Source organism: Orycteropus afer, unplaced genomic scaffold (genome assembly GCF_000298275.1).
Source record: "Orycteropus afer afer isolate SDZICR_OR568_19922 unplaced genomic scaffold, OryAfe1.0 scaffold00043, whole genome shotgun sequence".
Lineage (NCBI taxonomy): Eukaryota > Metazoa > Chordata > Mammalia > Tubulidentata > Orycteropodidae > Orycteropus > Orycteropus afer.
Window position 1 is genome coordinate 3875517 of NW_006921630.1, and position 22449 is coordinate 3897965.

At 39.1% G+C, this 22449-nt stretch overlaps 1 protein-coding gene across 1 annotated transcript in view; it reads left to right on the forward strand.

Moving 5' to 3' along the window:
• RASAL2 (RAS protein activator like 2) overlaps positions 1-22449 on the forward strand; it is a 559503-nt gene that overhangs the window by 532193 nt on the left and 4861 nt on the right. Inside the window, exons 12-17 of the mRNA XM_007937610.2 lie at positions 1375-1576; positions 3666-3865; positions 4647-5508; positions 14644-14778; positions 17525-17727; positions 21318-21405. Coding sequence (XP_007935801.1) covers positions 1375-1576; positions 3666-3865; positions 4647-5508; positions 14644-14778; positions 17525-17727; positions 21318-21405 — 1690 coding nt within the window. The remainder of the gene's footprint in view (positions 1-1374; positions 1577-3665; positions 3866-4646; positions 5509-14643; positions 14779-17524; positions 17728-21317; positions 21406-22449) is intronic.

Below are 22449 nucleotides of genomic sequence, written 5' to 3' on the forward strand. Positions count from 1 at the left end.
GCTACTCTTCAGGTCTGGCATTGAACTCACTCCTTTGGCTTCTGACCAAATAATAGACAGGCATATGGGCTGAATATTTTCATCAGGTAGATACACTACTTAGAGTGATCAATCATGTGAGAACAGAAGGGCAGTATATGGAAAGAGAGATAGCTCACGTGGGAGGGAAGGACACAGGAAAGAGCTAACTATGGAGAGGAAGTGAGAAGAGAGCTGTTACATTGTGGGGAATTGCAGTCATTGTCATGAGACAAAATGTGTATGAACTGCAGTATGGAAAATGAATTTGCTTTTTAAATTTTCACCCAAAACAATAAAGTTTGAAAATAATAATAAAAAATAAGATTTACAGCCTTGGAAACCCAATGGGAGTCACTATGAGTTGAAATCAACTCGATGGCAGTGAGTTTTGTTTTGAGTGTACCTTATATATAAGCCAACCCATAAATTAAAGAATATATATACACATAAATATATCTTTATATGTATGTGTGTGTGCACGCGCACTCTTGTGACGTAGTGCCTAAGTCATTTGACGGCTAATCAGAAGGCTAGCAGTTCAAACTCACGAGCTACTCCTCAGAAGGAAGATTGGGCAATCTACTTCCATAGCGATGCCCCTCGGAAACCCAAGGAGGGGTCGCTGTGAGTTGGAGCCTACTCAACAGCAGTGGGTTTGAGGTGTGTGTGTGTGTGTGTGTGTGTATAAAAGATAGTGAACATACACACATACCCATATTTGAGCTAATTTTGGTAAAAATTATTTTTAGTTTATTTTGGAATGGGTTTTATGGCATTAAGGAAGGCCATAAACATTGACTACACTCTAGATTGGCAAAAAAAGAAGAGAGTGGAAGTTCTTCTACAGTGGAAATAAGTAACATGAATAAAGTCTTAGGGGGAAGCAAAAGAGTATAATAAATTTGAAAGACTTTGAAGAAGCTTAGCAATGTGTAAGGTTTATACTGGTGAGCATTTGATAGCTAAGAGCTGTATTATAGAGAGCTTTGAAGTACCAGATAAAGAGATTATTTACACTATGGAGAAGAAAGCTATTCACAGTTTTTGAGTATTAAACCAATACTAAGAAAGTATACGTTAGTATTTATCGTTCATAGATGATTGATACAGTGGCTGCAACAATGGGCTCAGGTATGGAAAGGATTGTGAGGCTGGTGCCGGACTGGGCAGTGTTTCATTCTGTTGTAAGTAGGGTTGCTGTGAGTTGGAGCCAACCTAGTGGCACCTAACAACAACAACAACAACCCTCAAAAAATAAAAATAAAAAAATTGTAGCCCTGTGTAAGTCAACTCAAAAGGTCACATCTCTTTTCCTAAATATGTTCATTCTCATTTTCTCTCACTGTGCTGCAGGTTTGGTAACAAGGAGGAATATATGGCATTCATGAATGATTTTTTAGAACATGAATGGAGTGGAATGAAGCGCTTTCTTTTGGAGATCTCTAATCCAGACACCATCTCAAACACCCCAGGCTTTGATGGTTACATTGATCTGGGCCGAGAGCTTTCAGTTTTGCACTCCTTACTGTGGGAAGTAGTTTCCCAACTTGATAAGGTAAAGTAGGCTGGAAGCAGGGTAGTGGAAGATGGGAAAAGCTTTTAATATACTTAAAATCTGGAAATTATCTAGAGAATGATAGCACTCACCTTTTAGTTCATTGAAAGCAACCTTTACCCCAGAAGTCTGAGAGTAAATAGTTTATAATTTCTGAGTAAAATAGGTGAACTTGAAAGCATGAAATTCTCAAAAGCCGTGAAATTAATATAAATGTTTAAATTATTACCTAAATTAATGGAGTGCATTTCTATAAATTTAAAATTTTACAGACACACATATCTATATCTGTAGACTTGCAAGAAACATATCAAATATGTGGTTATTCAACTTTATTCACATATGAGAAAATGAGTTCATATTACATGTAATAATTTCTAACAAATACAAAAATACTGAGAATATCATGTTTAAGAAGTTTTACCCATGAGATTTTTTATTACGCAAGTCAGAGGGTTGATAGAATTATTAGTGCTGCAGTCATCTGAGATCTGAAAATCCTGGTGTTTTCAGATGTGTTAAGATACAGAAAATGGTGATCATTTTTAATCATTCCTTTTCTAACTATAAGCTAGGAATTTTATTATATACCATGCTAATGACTATATTGATACCATGCCAATCTTTTTTTCTTCTGGGGTTTTCAAAAGTGGAATAGATTTTGTAGTAGAAATAAAATAGTCTAATAGATTCTGGCTAGGTTTTCCACAATAATTATTTATTAATGTTTTTGTTTGCTACAGGTATCTTATAAACATGCATGGCGGTATGTTAGAATAACTTCAAAAGACAGTTATTTTTCTGTTATAAGGATTTATGTAATTTTTTCTCTCATTTTCCCATTATCCTTAAAAATGTTGTACTCATGAGATTTGGGGAGAGTAAAACCTATTAACAAAGACCACTGTCCAGAGTGAAATTTAAATGGTAGGGTGTCCACAAGTGCTTAAAACATTTATAAAACAATGAACTGTTCCTTATTCTTTGAGACTACTTCTTCATGCTTAGAAATGATAGCTAGGTTTTAATTTGTCGCTATGCTGAGGTTAATTTTCTGAAATATGAATTGTAGCTCAAGATAGTTGGGCAAGTAAATGCATTCTTCATATGGCACTTGTACCCATTAGAACAGAATGGAAAGTCTGTTGATTATTGAGGAGACAAAGCAAACCCAAAGGCAACCATGTAAAACTGCGTAATAGCTAAGGGGCCCCATAACTTTCTTGAGAATAAGAATTTGCTAAAGAAAAAAAATGTTTGCAATGATTAAAGTGAGTGATAAAATGTTATTCTTTGTTGACTAACTGAACCAGTGGGACATAGTTATTGCATGAAATAAACATGGCTTATTTCAGGGTTAAGGTCTTTTTAACAGGTGATGTTGTTATACAAACATACTTTATCCTTTTTAATTTCTGTTTGGTCCTGGGAACCAGGAGTACATCTAGACATACTGCCTAGAAAAAATTTACTAGATTTTGCTGTCTTTTAAAAAAAATGCCTTGCTGATGGAAACTTAGCTAGCATTGGGTCAGGGTTCCCAAGATGAAATGGGATCGCGAATGGCAATACCAACTGTGTGCCCTGCAGTGCTCTGGACCCCGAATGCTGCACCTTCTTGTATGTTGGCATGCATCTCTTTTCTCACATGATCCCTTCTCCTTGGAAGTTTCATCACACTAGCTGATCTTCTGGTCTTTTAAGTTCCTTTTGGCTACAAAGTATTTAGTCTTCCCCTACCATTCCTCACCTTGATCTACTAGACTCCTCCCAAAGATTTAGTTTGCTTTGCATGCCTATTTTAAGTTGGAATGGCAATAGTTTGGTTGTATTGAGCATGTCTTTTAATTTTTATTTGCATAATCCTAATTTCTATTTCCTTTCTTTCCTCGATGTCTGCTGCACCTTGTTCCGCCTCCTCCATTCATCTCGACGTCATGGTTCCGCTGCTCCATAACAATGCATTATGAACCTGCCACTCCCATATGCAAACACCTACCCTTCCCTCCAACCTCCATCCCTCCATCAATGGGCATCGTGTCCCAAAAACAATCTGTGGTGGATGTCACAATGCTTATTATCCAATTAGGGTGAAAATTCCTTCCTACAGGCAACCGTGGCAAAGTTGGGACCCCTCCCTCGTGTTCTTGCTGATATTACCAAGTCCCTGACTAATCCTACACCAATACAGCAACAATTGAGACGTTTCACTGAGCATAACTCCAGTCCAAATGTCAGTGGAAGCCTCTCTTCTGGGCTGCAGAAAATATTTGAAGACCCCTCTGACAGGTATGAAAGAGAGAATTTGAACTACTATTTCAGAAAGAGAGGATGTTTAGAGATTGGCAGAAATCTAGTTCACTGATTTGTTTAGTTTGCAGCTCTAAACCTATATGAGCAATTGAAAAAAGTATCATCTGACCTGAGATAAATCCAATTATTTGTCATAATAATATCCAAGATCTAGGAAAATTTTTATTCTAGTAATGATAATATAGAATTATAATATATTTAAGAAACATAAAAAATCTATATCCTACATAATGAAAGACTAAGCTTTATGATATTGATGTTTTCAAGCATTGTAGCATTCAAAATTCTGAAGAACCTCAGTTTAAACTATTTTATATAGCTAGTATCAGCTGGACAGATAGATACAAAGTTGATGCTTAGACTTTATTTTCTGGATTGACAAGGCTTGTGCCTTTAGCAAGGACTCTTTGATTATATATGCATAGCTTTGCTCATTGAAGGCTTAGAACCAGTTAAGTTGATTAAGTAGAATACTTTGGAAGGACTTAAAATCTAACTAGGAAATAATTGTAATTCTAGTAAAAACCAAAGACAGTGCTGGGGTGGTATCGGACTGTGGTATTTTACTCCTGTGGGGAAAACTAAAAGTGGATTTTACTCTAAGAATTGTAATGACAGAATCTGAGTTTAGAAAGAAATTTAAGTATCCATATTGGGCCTGCAAACATTCAGAAGAGTTCATATGCCTTTAGTTGAGCAATTTTAGCTGTGTCCCATTTACCTCAAGAGTAATTAAGGATCCTTTTCTTTTATACAGTGATTTGCATAAACTAAAATCTCCAAGTCAGGACAATACAGATAGCTATTTCAGAGGGAAAACATTATTGTTGGTTCAGCAAGCCTCTTCCCAGAGTATGACTTATTCTGAAAAGGATGAAAAGGAAAGTAGCCTTCCTAATGGTCGAAGCATCTCACTCATGGACCTGCAAGACACGCACGCTGTTCAAGTGGAACATGCATCTATCATGCTTGATGTGCCTATGCGTTTGACTGGAAGCCAGCTTTCTATAACCCAGGTGGCCAGCATTAAACAACTTCGGGAAACCCAGAGCACTCCCCAGAGTGCACCCCAAGTAAGGAGGCCCCTGCACCCAGCCTTGAACCAACCAGGCAGCCTCCAGCCCTTGTCATTCCAGAACCCAGTGTATCACCTCAATAACCCTATTCCAACAATGCCAAAGGCCTCTGTAGATTCCAGTTTAGAGAACCTAAGCACTGCCAGTTCCAGAAGCCAAAGTAACAGTGAAGACTTCAAACTCAGTGGACCTAGCAATAGCAGTATGGAAGATTTCACCAAACGTAGCACTCAGAGTGATGACTTCTCCAGGCGGCACACTGTGCCAGACAGACATATACCTCTCGCCCTTCCTCGGCAAAATAGTACCGGGCAGGCCCAAATCCGAAAAATGGACCAGGCTGGGTTAGGAGCCAGAGCCAAAGCCCCACCATCCCTGCCTCATAGTGCTTCCCTGCGTAGTACTGGCAGCATGTCAGTGGCATCTGCCGCCCTGGTAGCCGAACCTGTGCAGAATGGGAGCCGGTCCCGGCAGCAGTCCTCTTCCTCCAGAGAAAGCCCTGTTCCCAAAGTGAGAGCCATCCAGAGACAGCAGACACAGCAGGTAAGTGTGAGCGCTGGAGGGGTCTGGCTTCCACTTGACCCACTGTTTCTTCAATTCTTTATATGTAACTCATTGGGAAATCCAATTACAACAAGGTGTCCACTTACAAACATTTTCTCCTACCTTTAAATGCAAAGAGAAAATGAGAAGATTTGGAGGCTTCTGACTAGAGGCAGCAGAACGTAGTTTGACTCTTTAGCCTTAGGAGACTCTGACAACCACACACGGGGCCTTTCCTTCTCTCCAGACAGCAGAGCTACTACCCCAGTTTGCACTTGGAACAGTCTGTCATGTGGAATGTATAATTAGACACTTAAACTATGAAATCTCTAGGCCAAATTAGCTATTATATATTTTGGGATTCTGGAAACAAATTCTTTGTAATTTTTTTTCTTAAGCTTCCAGAATAAAGTTTTGCATTCTGAGCAAGAGTTCCGTGTAACTGCTCCCCATTCCATCCCCCAGCTCCCTCTGGAAATAATAAGTCCTGTGTGCCTTTCCTGGAAATAGCTAGAAAAATAAACAACTGAACAACTTAAAGGCAAGGTAAAGAAGAGAGGTAAAAAGAAAAAAAATGAAGTTGAAAAGTTTTCTAGACATTTCCAAATCCTTATATTTCTATTTACATGGATAAGCCCAACAAGTACTCACATCTGTTCTTTACATAAGGTTTCCAGACTTTTTTTTCTTGACAAATAGAAAAGCTTGCCGAAATTTAATCATTTCTTCCTTACATATTACATTTTGAGCCACCAATCCACATTTTGCTCTTCAAAACAACATATATGTATCCCATTCATTTAAAAATATGTTGCTTCAAAACTATGTATTCATTGAATTTTTTGAAACCTATTCATACTTTATAAAAGCACTAGGGAACTTCCTGATTAAAAGAAGTTTATGACAAATTGCTTCATGCAGCAAAATAATTAAGCAGGGGAGCCTATAATAAAACCCCAGTGTCTCTTTTTAATAATGTTTGTGGTTTTACAGGTAGTCCCTTATTACTGTAAATGTTACTACTGTAAAGTTAGTTGCTTCTGCCTTCATTCTGCCATTATCATAGTCTTTTATCCCTACTTTGATAATGTTTGAAAACACGCATACACACCAACAAAAACGTGGATACAGAAGTGGAGGAAGGGATGAAAAGCTTGACTACCTTAAAATGATTCTAAGAACAGGCTTCTTTGCAAAACCTCCTGGTTGGTCATTCTTTTCAGAAAAATAAAGTTTTTCTTCAATCTTAATTTTTTTCACTTATTTTGTTACATTTCCTAAAATTTCACCAATTCATTTTATTTAATAAATATTTTCATTTAAAGAGAAGGAAAAAATGTAAAGAAAAGGAAAAAATATGTATTTGTTTCAAGGAGCTGTGGTGGTGTAGTGCCTAAGGCATTTGACTGCTAACCAAAAAGTTGGCGGTTCAAACTCACCAGCCAGTCCTTGGAAGGAAGATGGGGCAATCTACTTCTGTAAAGATTTACTGCCTAGGAAACCCAATGGGAGTCGTTCTGAATGAGAATCAACTTGATGGCAGTGGGTTTGCTTTGGTTTGGTTTGGTTTATGAGGCTATCAGTCATTCACATGTTATTCACATGAAAAAGAAAGATAAATAATTTTAGAGATGGAAAACTGTGTGGGAGCAAACAACTCCTTGGGGGGGCTTAGGGCTGCGTGAGGTCACTGAAGATGCAGTAGGAAGTAGAGCAAAGCATTAGATAGGTAAGAGGGACCGGAGAGCAAAAAAGGGCTATCCACCTATTTTTCAAAAATTGGCTAGGGCCAGCCCTGGGCAAAAAAAAAAGACATTAAATTTTGTTGTTCTCCTGCTTATACATTACTCCTGCCTCATACAATCTTCAGTTCTGCATGACTCAGGCTGATGGTACCTTTGTTTATAAATATTGTAAATTAAGTAGTATTTTGTGTGTTTGTCTGGAACCAATTGCTATTTGTTAGCATTTTTCCTTTAGGAAAATATAGCACCTGACACACAAGCACACAATACATGTTTTTGTGGGTGAATATAAGATTGGATGAAGGGGTGCAATGCATACAGTCTCCAACCAATTTAAAAATTAACTTTTTAGAAAATGTTATGGTAGTAAATACATTAACAAAAAAATTACCATTTTTACAATTTTAAAGTGTATGGTTCAATGTACGTTCACCATGTTTTACAATCATCACCACTGTCTATTTCTAAAACTTTTTATCACCCCCAAGAAATTGAGTTTTGTGCCCAAACCATTTTGACTGTATTACATTGGCATAAAGTGGGGAAAAGCCACAGTGAGATAGCCTCGCTGAACTTTAAATCATCTTGATCTGTGCCTTTGCTGGTTCTGTCACAGTCACATCAATTGAAGTGTAGATACGTTACTGTAGTTTGCTTGCCCGGTTTTCTAGTTTTTCTACACTGGCTTTTTCTACCCAAATGGTTCATCTTTTCCAACCTCTGTTTTTATTGTTATTATTCTCTATCTTTATCTTGCTTACTTTTCTCATCTCACCCCCAGGAAGGCTGTGGAGTTCTATATAATCTGCACATTTGCGGAGGTGGGGAGGGATGCAAATTCCTTTACATATTTTACTTGCAAATTGTTTTGAGGAATTCTTCTCTCCCCAAAACTAGATTTCTTTGTGGAAATTGTTCTGTAGGCGTCTGTAATTATCTGTAGCTTTGTGCCATGCAAATTCCACTTGTGTCTAAGCACAAAGTAGTGGCCATTGTTGGCAGAGTAATTGACTTCAGTCTTTCTCCATCTAGTGAGTAGGAAGGAAATAAAAATCCTAGTGAAACAATGTAGAGAAAGAATTCTCCCCCCGCCAGGAAACTGTGTCTTGTGATTTTTCTGCTCTTCAGCTTCTATTTGGATTTTTTCTTTCTCATTTTCATCTGTATTTTGTTTTCATTTATCCGTGTTCTCTGTAAATGTAGCAGGCTTTATTTACTTATTTATGTATATGAGTTGTTCAGATTTAGCATATTCCCTAATCTTAGAAATTCAAATTTGAAGAGGCCTCTTAAGTAGGTATTTGACAAGTCTGTGGGTATGCCACTGCAGTTTTCACATTTGGATTTGTTGAACCCTCTCCCCACCTACCTCTTGAAGGGCTCTCAGAGTTTACTTATTAAGTTAGCCCTTTCTTTGGTGTTGCTAACAATAGTGTTACTCATATATGGGAACCTGACTATTCAGACTATGAAGATGCTGAAACCAACAAGTCTTGTTTGTATCTAGTAAATACTAGTGGAGAACAGGGACTTGTCAGTTTTCAGTTGTCCTCAGCATAGCTCAGCTATGACTAATTGTAGTATCAGTGAAACTACTGTGTCAGGCCCTTCTGCCCTAAAGCATTCTCTTACTTTTCCAGGAAAATAATATAGCTTTATCTCAAATTATTAGGAATTTCTTTATCTTGTCTGTCTTTTTCATCCTTCATTTTCTTTGATGGCCCTCTTGAAAGTGAGTGAATATAAACTCTCTTCCTAAGGCTACAGCAAAGCAAGATGGGATCTGATCCACTTACCAACCTCTTTCCCCAATTTTCTTGACCATAAACTAGATGTAATTTTTGCTAACTGTAAAGGAGATAGAATAATCCTTGAGGAAAAGCCTTTGATATACTTTCAAAGGATTATAAGAAAAACAAAGTATTCCTCTCTTGTTGTTGTTGTTGTTGTTATATGCCGTCAAGTCAAACCCGACTCATAGCGACCCCTCCTTGGGTTTCCAAGGCAGTATCACTACGGAAGTAGGATTGCCCAACCTTCCTTCCGAGGAGTGGCTGGTGGGTTTGAACCACCGGCCGTCTGGTTAGCAGGCAAGTGTCTTAGCCACTGTGCTACCAGAGCTCCCATTCCTCTCTTAGTAGTGCATTATACTTTAGTGACAAATTCTAAAGAAATGCCAGAGTATTGATAAGTGAATAAGATTTTATTGAGCACCTGTTATACATTTATCTAGTCACTACCATTCAAAATAACTGTATGATGTGCTGCAATCCCAAGGAGTGACAGTCTAATTGGGAACTAAGACCAGCACACACAGAGAAAAAACATGAGACAGTTAATAGTTTTTCACATGAAGAACATATTACTCCAGAAATTAATTTTGAAACAAAAATTACCTGTTTTTTCTCAATCTACCACAATAACTATTTCCATTTTGTTTAATACTACTTTGCAATCTCTTGATAATAAGACTTTATCATGAATATAAGGAATAGATAAAATTGGTCTAATTTGTTTTATCAGCAGTTATTGACTACCTACCAGAAAGAGTTCTAGGCCTGAAATATTAGAAAGTATTGAAAATAAGACTCAGCCAATAAAATAAGAATAGACCTGGAAAACGCAGTTCTTGTTATACAGTCTTATAATTATTGGATAGCATGTTTGTCTTTCTGAAGGTATAGTAGCTACCACCATCACCAGTGGAATGCATCGACCCTTGTTTTTATGAACAGTTAAAGCTCAGATTACCCTATGGTGATAGTGGTGGCGGTGGTGTTTTTAGAGGCTGAAGTCTCTCAGTGTGTTCCTAGGAATACCATTAGTTTGCAATACATTTATAAACACTCAATAATCACCCGTAACAACCACAAGGAAAGAAAGTTCATTCAAATAGTATCTTGTTAACTCTTAACAGAATGCTATTGAATTAGCTTCCTTGAAATAATACATTCCAAATAGTATTTAAAAAAAACAAACAAACAAACTCACTCATTGCCATCAGGTTGATTTTGACTCATAGCAACCCCTCTTGGGTTTCTGAGGCAGATCACTACAGAAGTAGATTACCCTATCTTCCTTCTGAGGAGTGGCTGGTGAGTTTGAACCTCCAGCCCTCTGGTTAGCAGTCAGATGCCTTAGGCACTACACCACTAGAGCTCCCTCCAAATAGTATTGTTGTTGTTGTTGTTATATGCCATCGGGTCGGCCGGACTCATAACGACCCCTCCTTGGGTTTCCGAGGCAGTTATCACTATGGAAGTAGGATTGCCCAACCTTCCTTCCGAGGATTGGCTGGTGGGTTTGAACCGCCTGCCTTCTGGTTAGCAGTCAAGTGCCTTAGGCACTATGCTACCAGAGCTCCTCCAAATAGTATGTTGTTGTTGTTGTTGTTATGTGCCGTCGAGTCGGCCCCGACTCATAGCGACCCCTCCTTGGGTTTCCGAGCCAAATAGTATAGTTGTTATTAATTCAGATAGTAACTTTATCTCAAATTTCTATTGAATAGAAAATCCTGGTTTCACAGAAAAGTTTCCTGTGCTCTGTGTGCTAAAGTGGTAAGATAAAACTAAAAAGGCATTTCCCTCTTTTAAATACTGACTTTCTGTCAGATTTTTAAAACTAAAGCCACATTCTTTTGTCTTCTAAGTATTTTTAAGAGCTAGTAGAGGGAGAACAAGTGTGTGTGTGTGTGTGTGTGTGTGTGTGTGTGATTAGCATGTAACGGAACTTACACAGTTTACCAAGTGCTTATAAAACTGTTTTTGCATTCTCCCTCATTTGTTTCTCATAATTACTTTTGATGTGGATATTATGATCTTGATTTTATAGATAAGATATTTATCTTATAAGTTAATGTCTCCAAATATGTACTTAAACATTTTTAGGTGTACACAGGTGTTTATTTAAATGTTGTTGTTGTTGTTATGTGCCATCAAGTCGGACCCGACTCATAGCAACCCCTCCTTGGGTTTCCAAGGCAGTATCACTACAGAAGTAGCTTGCCCCATCTTCCTTCCAAGGAGTGGCTGGTGGGTTTGAACCGCCAGCCTTCTGGTTAGCAGTCAAATGCCTTAGGCACTACGCTACTAGAGTTCCCTTTATTTAAATAATAGTGTAATTAATTTAATGTATATTTTAAAAATATGTAACTACAGATATATATATATAACTCCAAACCAAAGACACTGCCATCAAGTCGATTTCTACTCACAGCAACCCCCGTTGGGTTTCCAAGGTGGTAAATCTTTACAGAAGTAGATTGCCCCATCTTCTTTCCTCAGCGTGGCTGGTGGGTTTGAACTGCCAACCTTCTGGTTAGCAGTCAGATGCCTTAGACACTATGCCACCAGAGCTCCTTATAGATATATATAGTGTAGAAATATATCTATAATTAAAAAGTTGTTTTAAAGAGATAAGAAAATGAAAATGTGAAAATGTGGATATAATAAAAAATAATGAAAAACATGTACAAATGAATAAAAGCATAAGAAACAGCAGCAGAGTACTGAGGGTACTGAAGTTTAAGACATATTTGCAGTGGAGAAAATGGCTTTAAAAAGGAATTTCTAGTTCATTCATAGGAGCTCTGGTAGCATAGTGGCTAAAGCACTTGACTGCTAACCAGAAGGCTGGCAGTTCAAACCCACCAGCCACTCCTCGGAAGGAAGGTTGGGTAATCCTACTTCCGTAGTGATACTGCCTCGGAAACCCAAGGAGGGGTCGCTATGAGTCGGGGCCGACTCGACGGCACATAACAACAACAACAAGTTCATTCATAATTGCTAGTGTGTGTGTGTGTCTGTTCTTCCATCTATCCATCCATTCATGGGCATGAAGCAATTTTTTATTAATACATGTCTATAAATATGTTTATAAATCAATGAAACCAGATTCTCCTTCAAACCTTTAAAAGATCCCCTCATACTCCTTTTTAAAGTATTTTTTTTTTTAAGTCTTTCCCAACCCATCTCTGATAACCTTTTTGTCAATTTGCAGCAAGTTTTTTTTTTTCCTCAAGGTCATCAAAATACCCCCTTTTTAAAAATATCTATCAATTTAGAGTTTAACTGGGCTCTATTCCAAAATGATACATAAATTCTTAAGGTATTTGGCTATGCATGGGAGAGAAAATTCCCTTAAATTATGAGATTATAGAGTATTGATCCTCCGAGTAGAAATCCACCTTAGTTGTCAAAAGGCTGACATACAAAGCTTTGTTCCTTCTTTCTCTACACACAGACACACAGATTTACTGAATTGAATCCAAAGAAAACCAAATCTGAGACAAAATATTTAGAAATAATCTTACTGTAAAAGTCAAACTCCCACTTTGTAATTTTTGTGAGAGACTGTACTCTTAGAACCAAAAAGAAAACCAAACCCATTGTCATCAAGTTGAATCCAACTCATGGCAACCATAGGGTTCCCAAGGCTGTAATTCTTTATGGAAGTAAATAGCCGCCTCTTCCTTCCACAGAGCAGTTGGTGGGTTTGCACCACAACCTTCTGGTTAGCAGCCAAAATGCCTTAACCACTGGACCACCAGAGCTCCTTGTTCTCCTAGAAAGACAGCCTCAATTTATTTCATTTTGGCAACTTTTTAATGTGTAACACAGTTTGAGAATAGAGTAAAAAGGAAATTACCATCTAAAGTTGAAGTGGTAAGAATCAGCATAAAATGAATGCAGTTAACCATTTGCAGAAGTAACCCAGAAATCAGTGTTGCTGTTAAGACAGAAGGCTTCCCGTGTCTGGATAAAGGAAAATAACTCACATAAAATAAACTGTAATCTCTTGAATTATCCAAAGAGATACCATAATTTGAAAAGAAATGTAATATTCATGGAAAAGGCAGGCCAGAGAAAAGGAATTTGTGGTTTATTTCCAACATTATGGAGAAAGCACTAATATTCAGAAGCCTAATATAAATTGTGGGAGCTCTGGTAGCGTAGTGCCTAAGGCACTTGACTGCTAACCAGAAGGCTGGCGGTTCAAACCCATCAGCCACTCCTCGGAAGGAAGATGGGGCAATCTACTTCCATAGTGATACTGCCTCAGAAACCCAAGGAGGGGTCGCTATGAGTCGGGTCCAACTCAATGGCACATAACAACAACAACAATATAAATTGCAACACCCAATACCAGTTTTCTAAACAAATATAGGCAGTCCCCAGGTTATGAATGCAGTAAGTTCCTAACTGTGTCTTTAAGAATTTGTAGGTAAGTTGGAACAGATGCATACTGCTGTTATTTAGCCTTTAGTGCAAAAAAAAAAGACTCAAAGGCTTTTCAGTGATTTAAAAGCTGCACATGCAGCAAGTGAAAGTGTTTATGATGAAGAATTTGTTGCAGGGAAGGGTTGAGTCAGTCATTTCAAGTGAGAGCAAATTTACATAACATTGAAGGGCAAGGAGGAGTTGTCTGTAAGTCAGACATTAACCCAGGGACTGCCTGTAATAACATCTAAACTCTATAGCACTCTGTAATTTCCAAAGAACTTTCAAATACATTCTCTTATTCAATCCTCATGACTCCTTATAAGATGGCCAGAATAGGCAGTGCTAGCAATGGTGGTGGTATGGAATCATATGTTAGGAAAATGATACTTAAGAGATTAAGTAAAATACCTACTAAATGACAAAGTGGCTACTCAAGGCCAGACTTTTATACACCTTCTTCAATATATCTGTATTGGAAAAGGACAATTTATCTGGTCATCTCAACTTAATAAAAGTATCCTGTCCCTTAGACTATTAAGTATCAAATATTTTGATCCTATATTTATCAAGAAATTTCTGGTCTAAAAACAAGGACTCCTGAGCACCTTAGTCCAGTCAATGCTGTATAAAAATGGCCAATACCACTTACTCTTCCCTTTTTCTCAATGGTTAATATGAAAATAAAGAACGTGGCATTCTAATGTATTAATGGACACTTTGTGAGTAAGTTTGTTTAGCATTAATCAGTTTCTTAGTTCCTATCCATCGGAGTTAAACAGACATCACCTCACCTGAGCAATCAATCTTCAAGTCATACTTTCTTTCTCTCATTCTAACATCATCTTAATTTCAGTAGATAGTTTGGTCCCTAATGGCATTTGGACCATTGGGCAAATTTACAGTTTTAAGCCATTGGCTTTCAAATTCTTGGATGTGATACATACATATTTCTACTCAGAAATAGTATGTATTTATATGAATGGATAGTCTTTTCCCCTATCCCTAGCCATGGCTTTCATAAAATATTGCTTAGGACTCAGAACATTTATTAGGAAACTGATGTAAAAATCTAATGGTGGATCACCATTAGACCTTCCAAGAGTATCTCTGTGAAACATAACCAGTGGGTGAGCTGTTTTGGAAAATGCTAATAGCTATTTCTGATGTAGGTTCAGTCACCTGTGGACTCTGCCACAATGTCCCCAGTAGAGAGGACAGCAGCCTGGGTGCTGAACAATGGGCAGTATGAAGAAGATGTGGAAGAAACTGAGCAAAATCAAGATGAAGCCAAGCATGCTGAGAAGGTAGAAAACCCAGTCTGTCTTTTATGACTTAATTACCTCACAAATGATAGGCCACTAATAAAGGTTATCTAGTTAAGAATGTAAACTCTTCTCTGCTCCCTTCTAGTACACTTCTTTTGTTAACCATCATATGCTTATCTACATATAACAGGTCAGTAGTGTCTGTGTGTGAGAATATGCTGAAAACATCAGTCATGCTGGGTCAGTTAGCTATAATAATCTGTCTTTTTTTAAATATAGGTTTCCTTACTTTTGGGAATATTCTGCTATTTCTAATCATTTTAGGTGAATATTTAAGGAGCTCTGGTGGCACTTGGTTAAAGCTCTGGGCTGATAACCAAAAGGTTGGAGGGTCAAACCTATCAGCCACTCCATGAGAGAAAGATGAAACAGTCTGCTTCTGTAAAGATGTATAGCCTTAGAAACCCTATGGGGCAGTTCTGTGTGTTGAAATCAACTCAGTGGCAGTGAGTTAGGTGAATATTGAGTGTTTCCATAAACTGGATGTTAGTCTTTAACCAAGGAGGATTAGACATCTTTTTTCATATCTTTGTCTCCCCGCCCGTTCTGGATTTAAAAAATTTAAAAAAAAAAAAAAAAAATTCCAGCTCTATAGATGATTTTTAAAAACACCAGGTATCTATTCTTTGGATTTTGTTATGTTTTTAAAGAAAAGTTGACATGGAAAAAAGGATTATCAGACAAGAACCTTGGCACCATGTCTGGCATTATTTCATTTAATTGACAACCAGACAACTAGCTTCTGCTTGCCTGTTAGCATGATCCTCAACTGTGCCTATTGGTACAGTCTACCTTTTAAAGGTCTAACAAAAGCTGTCATCTTTGACATTCCAGATCAACAAGTGTATTTTAGGAATAGGTTGGGTAAGCAGCAATTAGTTATCTGGTTATCAGTTAAATGAGGTAATTTTATGTGAAAATAAATTGCATTTTATAAAGCACTATGCCTAAGGCACTTGACTGCTAACCAGAAGACTGGCGGTTCAAACCCACCAGCTACTCCTCAGAAGGAAGGTTGGGCAATCTACTTCCGTAGTGATACTGCCTCAGAAACCCAAGGAGGGGTTGCTATGAGTTGGGTCTGATTCGATGGCACACAACAACAACAACATGCAGACTTATCATCATTATTAATTACTGATGAATGTAAGTAAACCATCCACAAGAAAGTTTATGCTTCTCGCCTTACCTAGGAAATTTGACCACAACAGCTTCGGTATAAGAAAGGATCATATAACCAATTGAATTATTGAGTTTGCATAAAGCTCTTTAGTGATAAAACAGACATATATATTCCAGGAAACAGTACCACACAAGCAGGTGAGCCACATCTTGTAGAGGGCCAAGGGCAACATTAATCAGTCCTAGAGAGCATGTATAGGAGCTGTTTTGGTTTCCTAGTGATACTCTAACAGAAATACCACAGGTGGATGGCTTTAAGGAGTTTATTCTTAGAGTTTAGGAGGTTAGAAGTCTGAGTTCCAAATCCCAGCTCTAGGAGCTGGGTGAAAGCCCCTCAGCTTTGGGTTTCAGCTCTGCCTCTTGCTCCCAGACCACTGGAGCTGGAGGTGTCTCTTTGCTCAGGCAGCTACTGGCTGCTGGGGCTAACAAGCCCAAGGTCGACAAAATGGCACAGGTCCAAGATTACCACACAACATGGCAGGCCACTAGTTCAAGTCCAGAAACAATCCCAAGACCATCAGGCAGTCATGGCAGGTCCAGCCCTGCCAAATAGCTAGATCCCTTCCTCAAAGCTGCTGTTTATTTACTGGGAGCAGACCACATCCCTAAGGCAGCTACTCAGCTGCTCCAGTAGATTCCACCACAGAGTTGATTACCACTCTTATCATAGGGAATAACTACATCCAGCTGCCCAGCCACTCAAAACCAGGGCCAGCCAAATTGACACACAACTTAACACCACAGGAGCTCTGGGGACGTAGTAGTTAAGGCATTGGGCTGCTTATCAGAAGGATGGTAGTTTGAACCCACCAGCTGCTCCACAGAAGAAAGCTGAAGCAGTCTGCTTCTACAAAGATTTACAGCCTTGGAAACCCAGTGGGATCACTGTGAGTTGGAATTGACTCGATGATGGTGAGTTTGGTTTTGGTTTTTGAGAAAGTGTGTAGACCTTTGCTTAGTGCTTGTGACCTGAATATTTTACATTTTTATAGTCAGAAAGAAGAAGCCCTAGCTTACTCTGCCATAAAACGCTAGTTCATTTAGTAGCTTAACATTACAGAAAAGTTGTTTGTTCTCTCAAGGGCTGATCCTAGTAGAGAGAAGGAATGAGCCAGGATATGTCAGAGATCCTACAGTACAGGTGACATGGAAGTCTTTCCTTTTGTAGACAACTGATTTTTGGCTCATTTTAAGTGATTTGTCAGGCTTCTAAGTGCTTAAACTAATTTTTTCCTGCTCCCATCTGAGACCATCACAAGATTGGAAATGGCTTGCAGTAACTGGTGTTTTAGTGGAGAGAGATACATAAATATATAGTTTGGGAATGCCAGGTTAAGATAAAAAATGTAATTTTAGGAGGAAGGCGAAGCTGAATGAACATTTGTGGCTGTTGGTAACTTTGAAGAACATAGAATGTTAGCTCAAACAGCACCCAGCTTCATCGCCTAGAGTTGCTTTAGCAAAAACTTAAATGACTAACTTCTAAAACCAGTAAGACTCCTGTTCTTCTCTCCTTCTCTGTGGTGCCTCTTCTCTGCTCTAGTATGAACAGGAAATCACTAAACTGAAGGAGCGCCTGAGAGTATCCAGCCGGCGGCTGGAGGAGTATGAACGCCGGTTGCTTGTCCAGGAGCAGCAGATGCAGAAGCTGCTGCTGGAATACAAGGCCCGGCTGGAGGACAGCGAGGAGCGGCTGCGCAGGCAGCAGGAAGAGAAGGACAGCCAGATGAAAAGCATCATCAGCAGGTCAGAGCATCATCTGGTGGTGGATGTGGGCTAGAGAGGAGTGCAGAGGGGTGGGGAGATGATCAAAAGAATCTAAGAGGAACGGCAGCAAAAGCCATTTTCAACCCTGCGGTGTTGCTCAGTACATATGTGATGGCTGACTGTATTTCTTAAAATGTCCTAAATATGAAGCCTCAGCACACTGCCTGTGAAGATAGAGGCATTCTATTTTTCTTTAATCCTAACCATTAGAAAAAAATAAAACCCTAGTGACTCACTTAAGACCTCTTAGAGGAAAACTGGGTTTTAAAAGTCTGTATATTCAGTGTCTAAGACTTTAACTTAATTTTTCACAAGGAATCCAGAAACAAGGAAAAGAGTTCACTGAATATGTTCAGGGCCAGTGAACCAAGAGAATGTGCCACAGAGACCAAAGGAGAATTTAAAAAAAAAAAGTTACCGTTGAATTGACACTGTTTCATGGTGACCTTGTATACGTCAGAGTAGAACTGCACTCCATAGGACTTCCAAGGCTGTGACCTTTCAGAAGCAAATTGTCAAACCTTTCTTCCAAGGCACCTCTGAGTGGATTCAAACCACCAGCCTTTTGGTTAGTAGTCAAGAGCTTGGCCATCACCCAGGAACTCCTAAGGGAGGAGTCAATTTTACCAAACACTTGGATAGCACTTACTATGTCCAGACAGTTTTCTAAGCACTTTACAAATAATAATTTGTTTAATCTTCATTACAATCCCTTAGGTGGACATTATTATTATTCTCATTTCACAAATAAGGAAGCAGGCATAGGATGAAGTCACTTGTCCATGGTCACAGTTGTTAATGGTGGAATCAGGATTTGAATCAAGGTAGTCAGACTCCAAAGTCCATCCATATAATCACGATGCTTCAGTATTGTCAAATGCTGTGGACAGGTCAAGTAAACTGGAAAGGCTTATTGTTTTAATAGTATAGAGGTCACTGGTAATCTTACTAAGGAAGAGCAGTGGTTAAGCAGTTGGCTGGTAACTGAAAGACCAGTGGTTCAAACCCACCAGCCGCCCCACAGGAAAAAGGTGTGACAATCTGCTTCCATAATGATTTCAGCCTTGGAAACCCTATGGGGCAGGAGCAGTTCTACCCTGTCCTATAGTGTCACTGGGATTCAGAATCAACTCAATGACAATGGCTTTGGTTTTAGTTTGGCTTTCTTTCTGAATGCAGTTTCATTAGAGTTGTGGAGCTAAATATTAATGGAGTAAAATTTGAATGGTGGGTGAGAAAGAAACTAGACCTAGTAAATATAGACTACTTTTTGAGGAAACGTGGCTGTGGTTGAAAAGGACAAGATAGAACAACAGTTACTGGGAACTTTGGGATTAAGAAAGGGTAATTAAAGAAAAAAATGGGCAGAAGACATGAATAGACAGACACTTCACCAAAGAGGATATTGAGGCAGCCAACAAACATATGAAAAAATGTTCATTAGCCATTACAGAGATGCAAATCAAAACGACAAAGAGATACCATCTTGCCCCAGCACTAGTAGCAAAGTTCAACAATATAGAAAATAACAAATGCTGGAGAGGATGTAGAGAGATTGGGACTCTCATACACTGCTAGTGGGACTGTCAAATGATATAACCACTGTGGAAAGCAGTATGACAATTCCTTTAAAAGCTAGAATTAGAAATACCATTTGACCCAGCAATTCTACTACTAGGTATATATCCTAAAGAAGTGAGAGCCATGACAAGAACAGATACATGCACACCCATGTTGATCGCAAACTATTTACAATAGCAAAAAGATGGAAACAACCTAGGTGCCCATCAACAGAAGAATGGATAACCAAACTATGTTACATACACCAATGGAATACTATGCAACCCTAAAGAATAACATAGACTCAGCAAAACACCGCATAATGTGGATGAACTTGGAGAACGTTATGCTGAGTGAAATAAGTCAATCACAGAAGGACAAATATTGTATTAGTCTATTATTTTAAAAAGTCAAGGAAAGGTTTATATATGGAAGGAAATTTTCTTTGTTGGTTACCAGGGCTGGGAGGTGAGGGGAGGGAACACTGTTAGATAGGTAGAGACAAGTATTGATTTGGGTGAAGAGAAGGGCAGTGTACCAAATGTGAGTGATCAACATGGTGGCAATGAGGAAGAGGAAGACTTAGAGAGGTGCACTGGAGGTACAGACAACAAAGATGAACCCTTTTGCACATATAGTATTGCGTTGTCAGTGATGGCAAACGTTGATATACAGGTGGATAGATGGGTGGACAGGCTGAACGATTAGGTATGTGTATGCAGGGGGAGTGTGCCCATGACCATGAATAGAGTTGGCAGACAGTGTTTCTACAAGACTATTTGTATATTCTGTAAGAATCTCTAGGTGTATAGTATTGCTGACAAGGGACAAGGTTATAGTCACTTCTTGACCACAGCCAGCTACCCAGAGAGAGCGAGTAGTTGGACCTGTAGGCTCAAGACCATGGTTGCAGGGGACATCAAGCTCAATTGGCATAACATACTACACAAAAACATCGTTCCACATCCTCCTTTGGTGAGTAGCAACTGGGATCTTAAAAGCTTGCAAGCAGCCATCTAGTTGCAGTGAAGCAGGGGGGCAATCTCTACAACCAGAGCAAAGAAGAATGAAGAAAACCAAAAACACATGGAAACAATTAATCCAAGGGACTGGTACACCATGTGATCCTCAGCCTATACAACTATGGGACCAGAAGAACTAGATGGTGCCGGGCTACCACTGTCAGGCACTTGGAGGGGGATCTATGTAGGAGATCCTGGATTGAATGGGAGAACAATGTGGAAGAAAATTCAAACTCATTTAAAAAAGGGTAGGGGGAGGATAGGTTTGCTAGTCTGATAGAACCTGGTAGAACCCCCGACACTATGGCCCCTAGCTGCCCTTCGGGTCTGGAATTGAACCCATTCCTGTGGCTTCCAGCCAAACAAAAGACAGGCATATGAGCTGAAAATTTACATTAGGTAGATACAGTCATTAGAGAGATCAATCATGGGAGAATAGAAGGGCTGTGTATGCACAGGGAGACAGCTGGGGAGGGAGGACAAGAGTGCATGGGAGGGAAGGACACAGGGAAGAGGTAACTATGGGGATGAAGTGGGAGGGGAGCTGTTGCATTGTGGGAAATTTCAGTCAATGACATGAGAAGATGAATTTGCTCCATAAACTTTCACCCAAATCACAATAAAATTTAAAAAAAAAAGAAAGAAAGAAAGAAAGGGGTTTGTTGTTGTTGTTACTGGTTGGTTTGATATTTAAGATGAAATAAGTTATCCGGAGGGGGGTTTGTGGTAGAGGTTAGGGAAAAAATGATTACGAGAAGGCCATTCCAGGGAAGATGAACATGCATGGGATTCAGTCACAGACAGAGAAATCAGCCCTGGATATGTGTTCTTCCAAAGTGGAAGAGAAGAAAGAAAAGATGGTCACAGATACAAATAGCTTAGAAGGGAGAGGAAATGTTGAGCTGTTGTGAGTTTTGAGTTTTTGTTCTCTGTGTTAACTAGTCCTCCCTTTGAGGATGTGAATGTCTCCTTCCTGCCATATTCTAGGCTAATGGCTGTGGAAGAGGAATTGAAGAAGGATCACGCTGAGATGCAAGCAGTTATTGATGCAAAGCAGAAAATCATTGATGCACAGGTAAGCAGGCTCTGAAGCTGGTAGGAGGTACTTGTTCATAGTAATTGTTATTTTTTGACTTTCCATTCTTTGCAAATGCAAAGGCAGGTAATAGAAGATGGGTCACTGAAAAGTTCTTGACATTACCTTTTGAAGATTAAGATTTCCTGTGTGACCTTCATTACTTTTCCTTTCTCTCACTGGTGACAAGTCTGTTAACCCAGCAAAGTGTTAGCCTGCTTAGTGCAGTTGCTTGACAAATTTCAACCTAGTGCATGGGGGTTTACTTCTTTCCTTGTGGAAAGGAGGGCATTCTCTGAGGGGATAACTGTGAAAAGTACACTGCATGTGTCTGGCTTGTGACCTCCACTGACCATTGCTTGGCTGTGATGTTCACGGTCTTGTCAGTCACGTCCACTGTGCCATCAACCTCTAGCCCCAGACAGTAGCAGAAATGCAGGGGAAAGACAAGGTTGTAGAAGGTACCTTTCCCTGTTGTTCATTTGGTTCAGGGTTTGGTATTGTTGCTTGGAATTTGCTTGGCTGCCCTTCTTTTTTGGCCCCATACTTTAGAGAGCTTCTTTTGATAAAACTTAAAAGGTTGATAAAATCAGAACCTGAACCTCTGCTCAGTGTAGCTTATACCTGTGAACCAATGGGGCACTAACTGCCAAGAGCATCTCACAGGGGCACGCCAGTGATCAAAATAAAATCCAGAAGGCAGGAAGTATTTCTAACTCCTTTTCATTTTATCAGTGTGAACTATGGTTGTGTTTTTTAGAGTGGGACAAGTAACAAAGGGAATGCACTTTAGATAGTGGTTTGGCCTAGCCAGTGATTATCCCAGAGGACAACCCAGCCAGGTTTGCATTTTTTTGCCTTTAAATACTACGTCATGTCCCTAATCTATGGGGAGGGGAAAAAAAAATGAGAACAAGGTCTTTATATGTAGATGTTATACTCCCTTCTCTGTATATCAGCCAGTGGTCAGTGTATGTTATAGCTCCCCCATATCTTAAACATGCTCTTAACACTTCCAGTCTAGTTTCCTTAAAGAGTCAATGT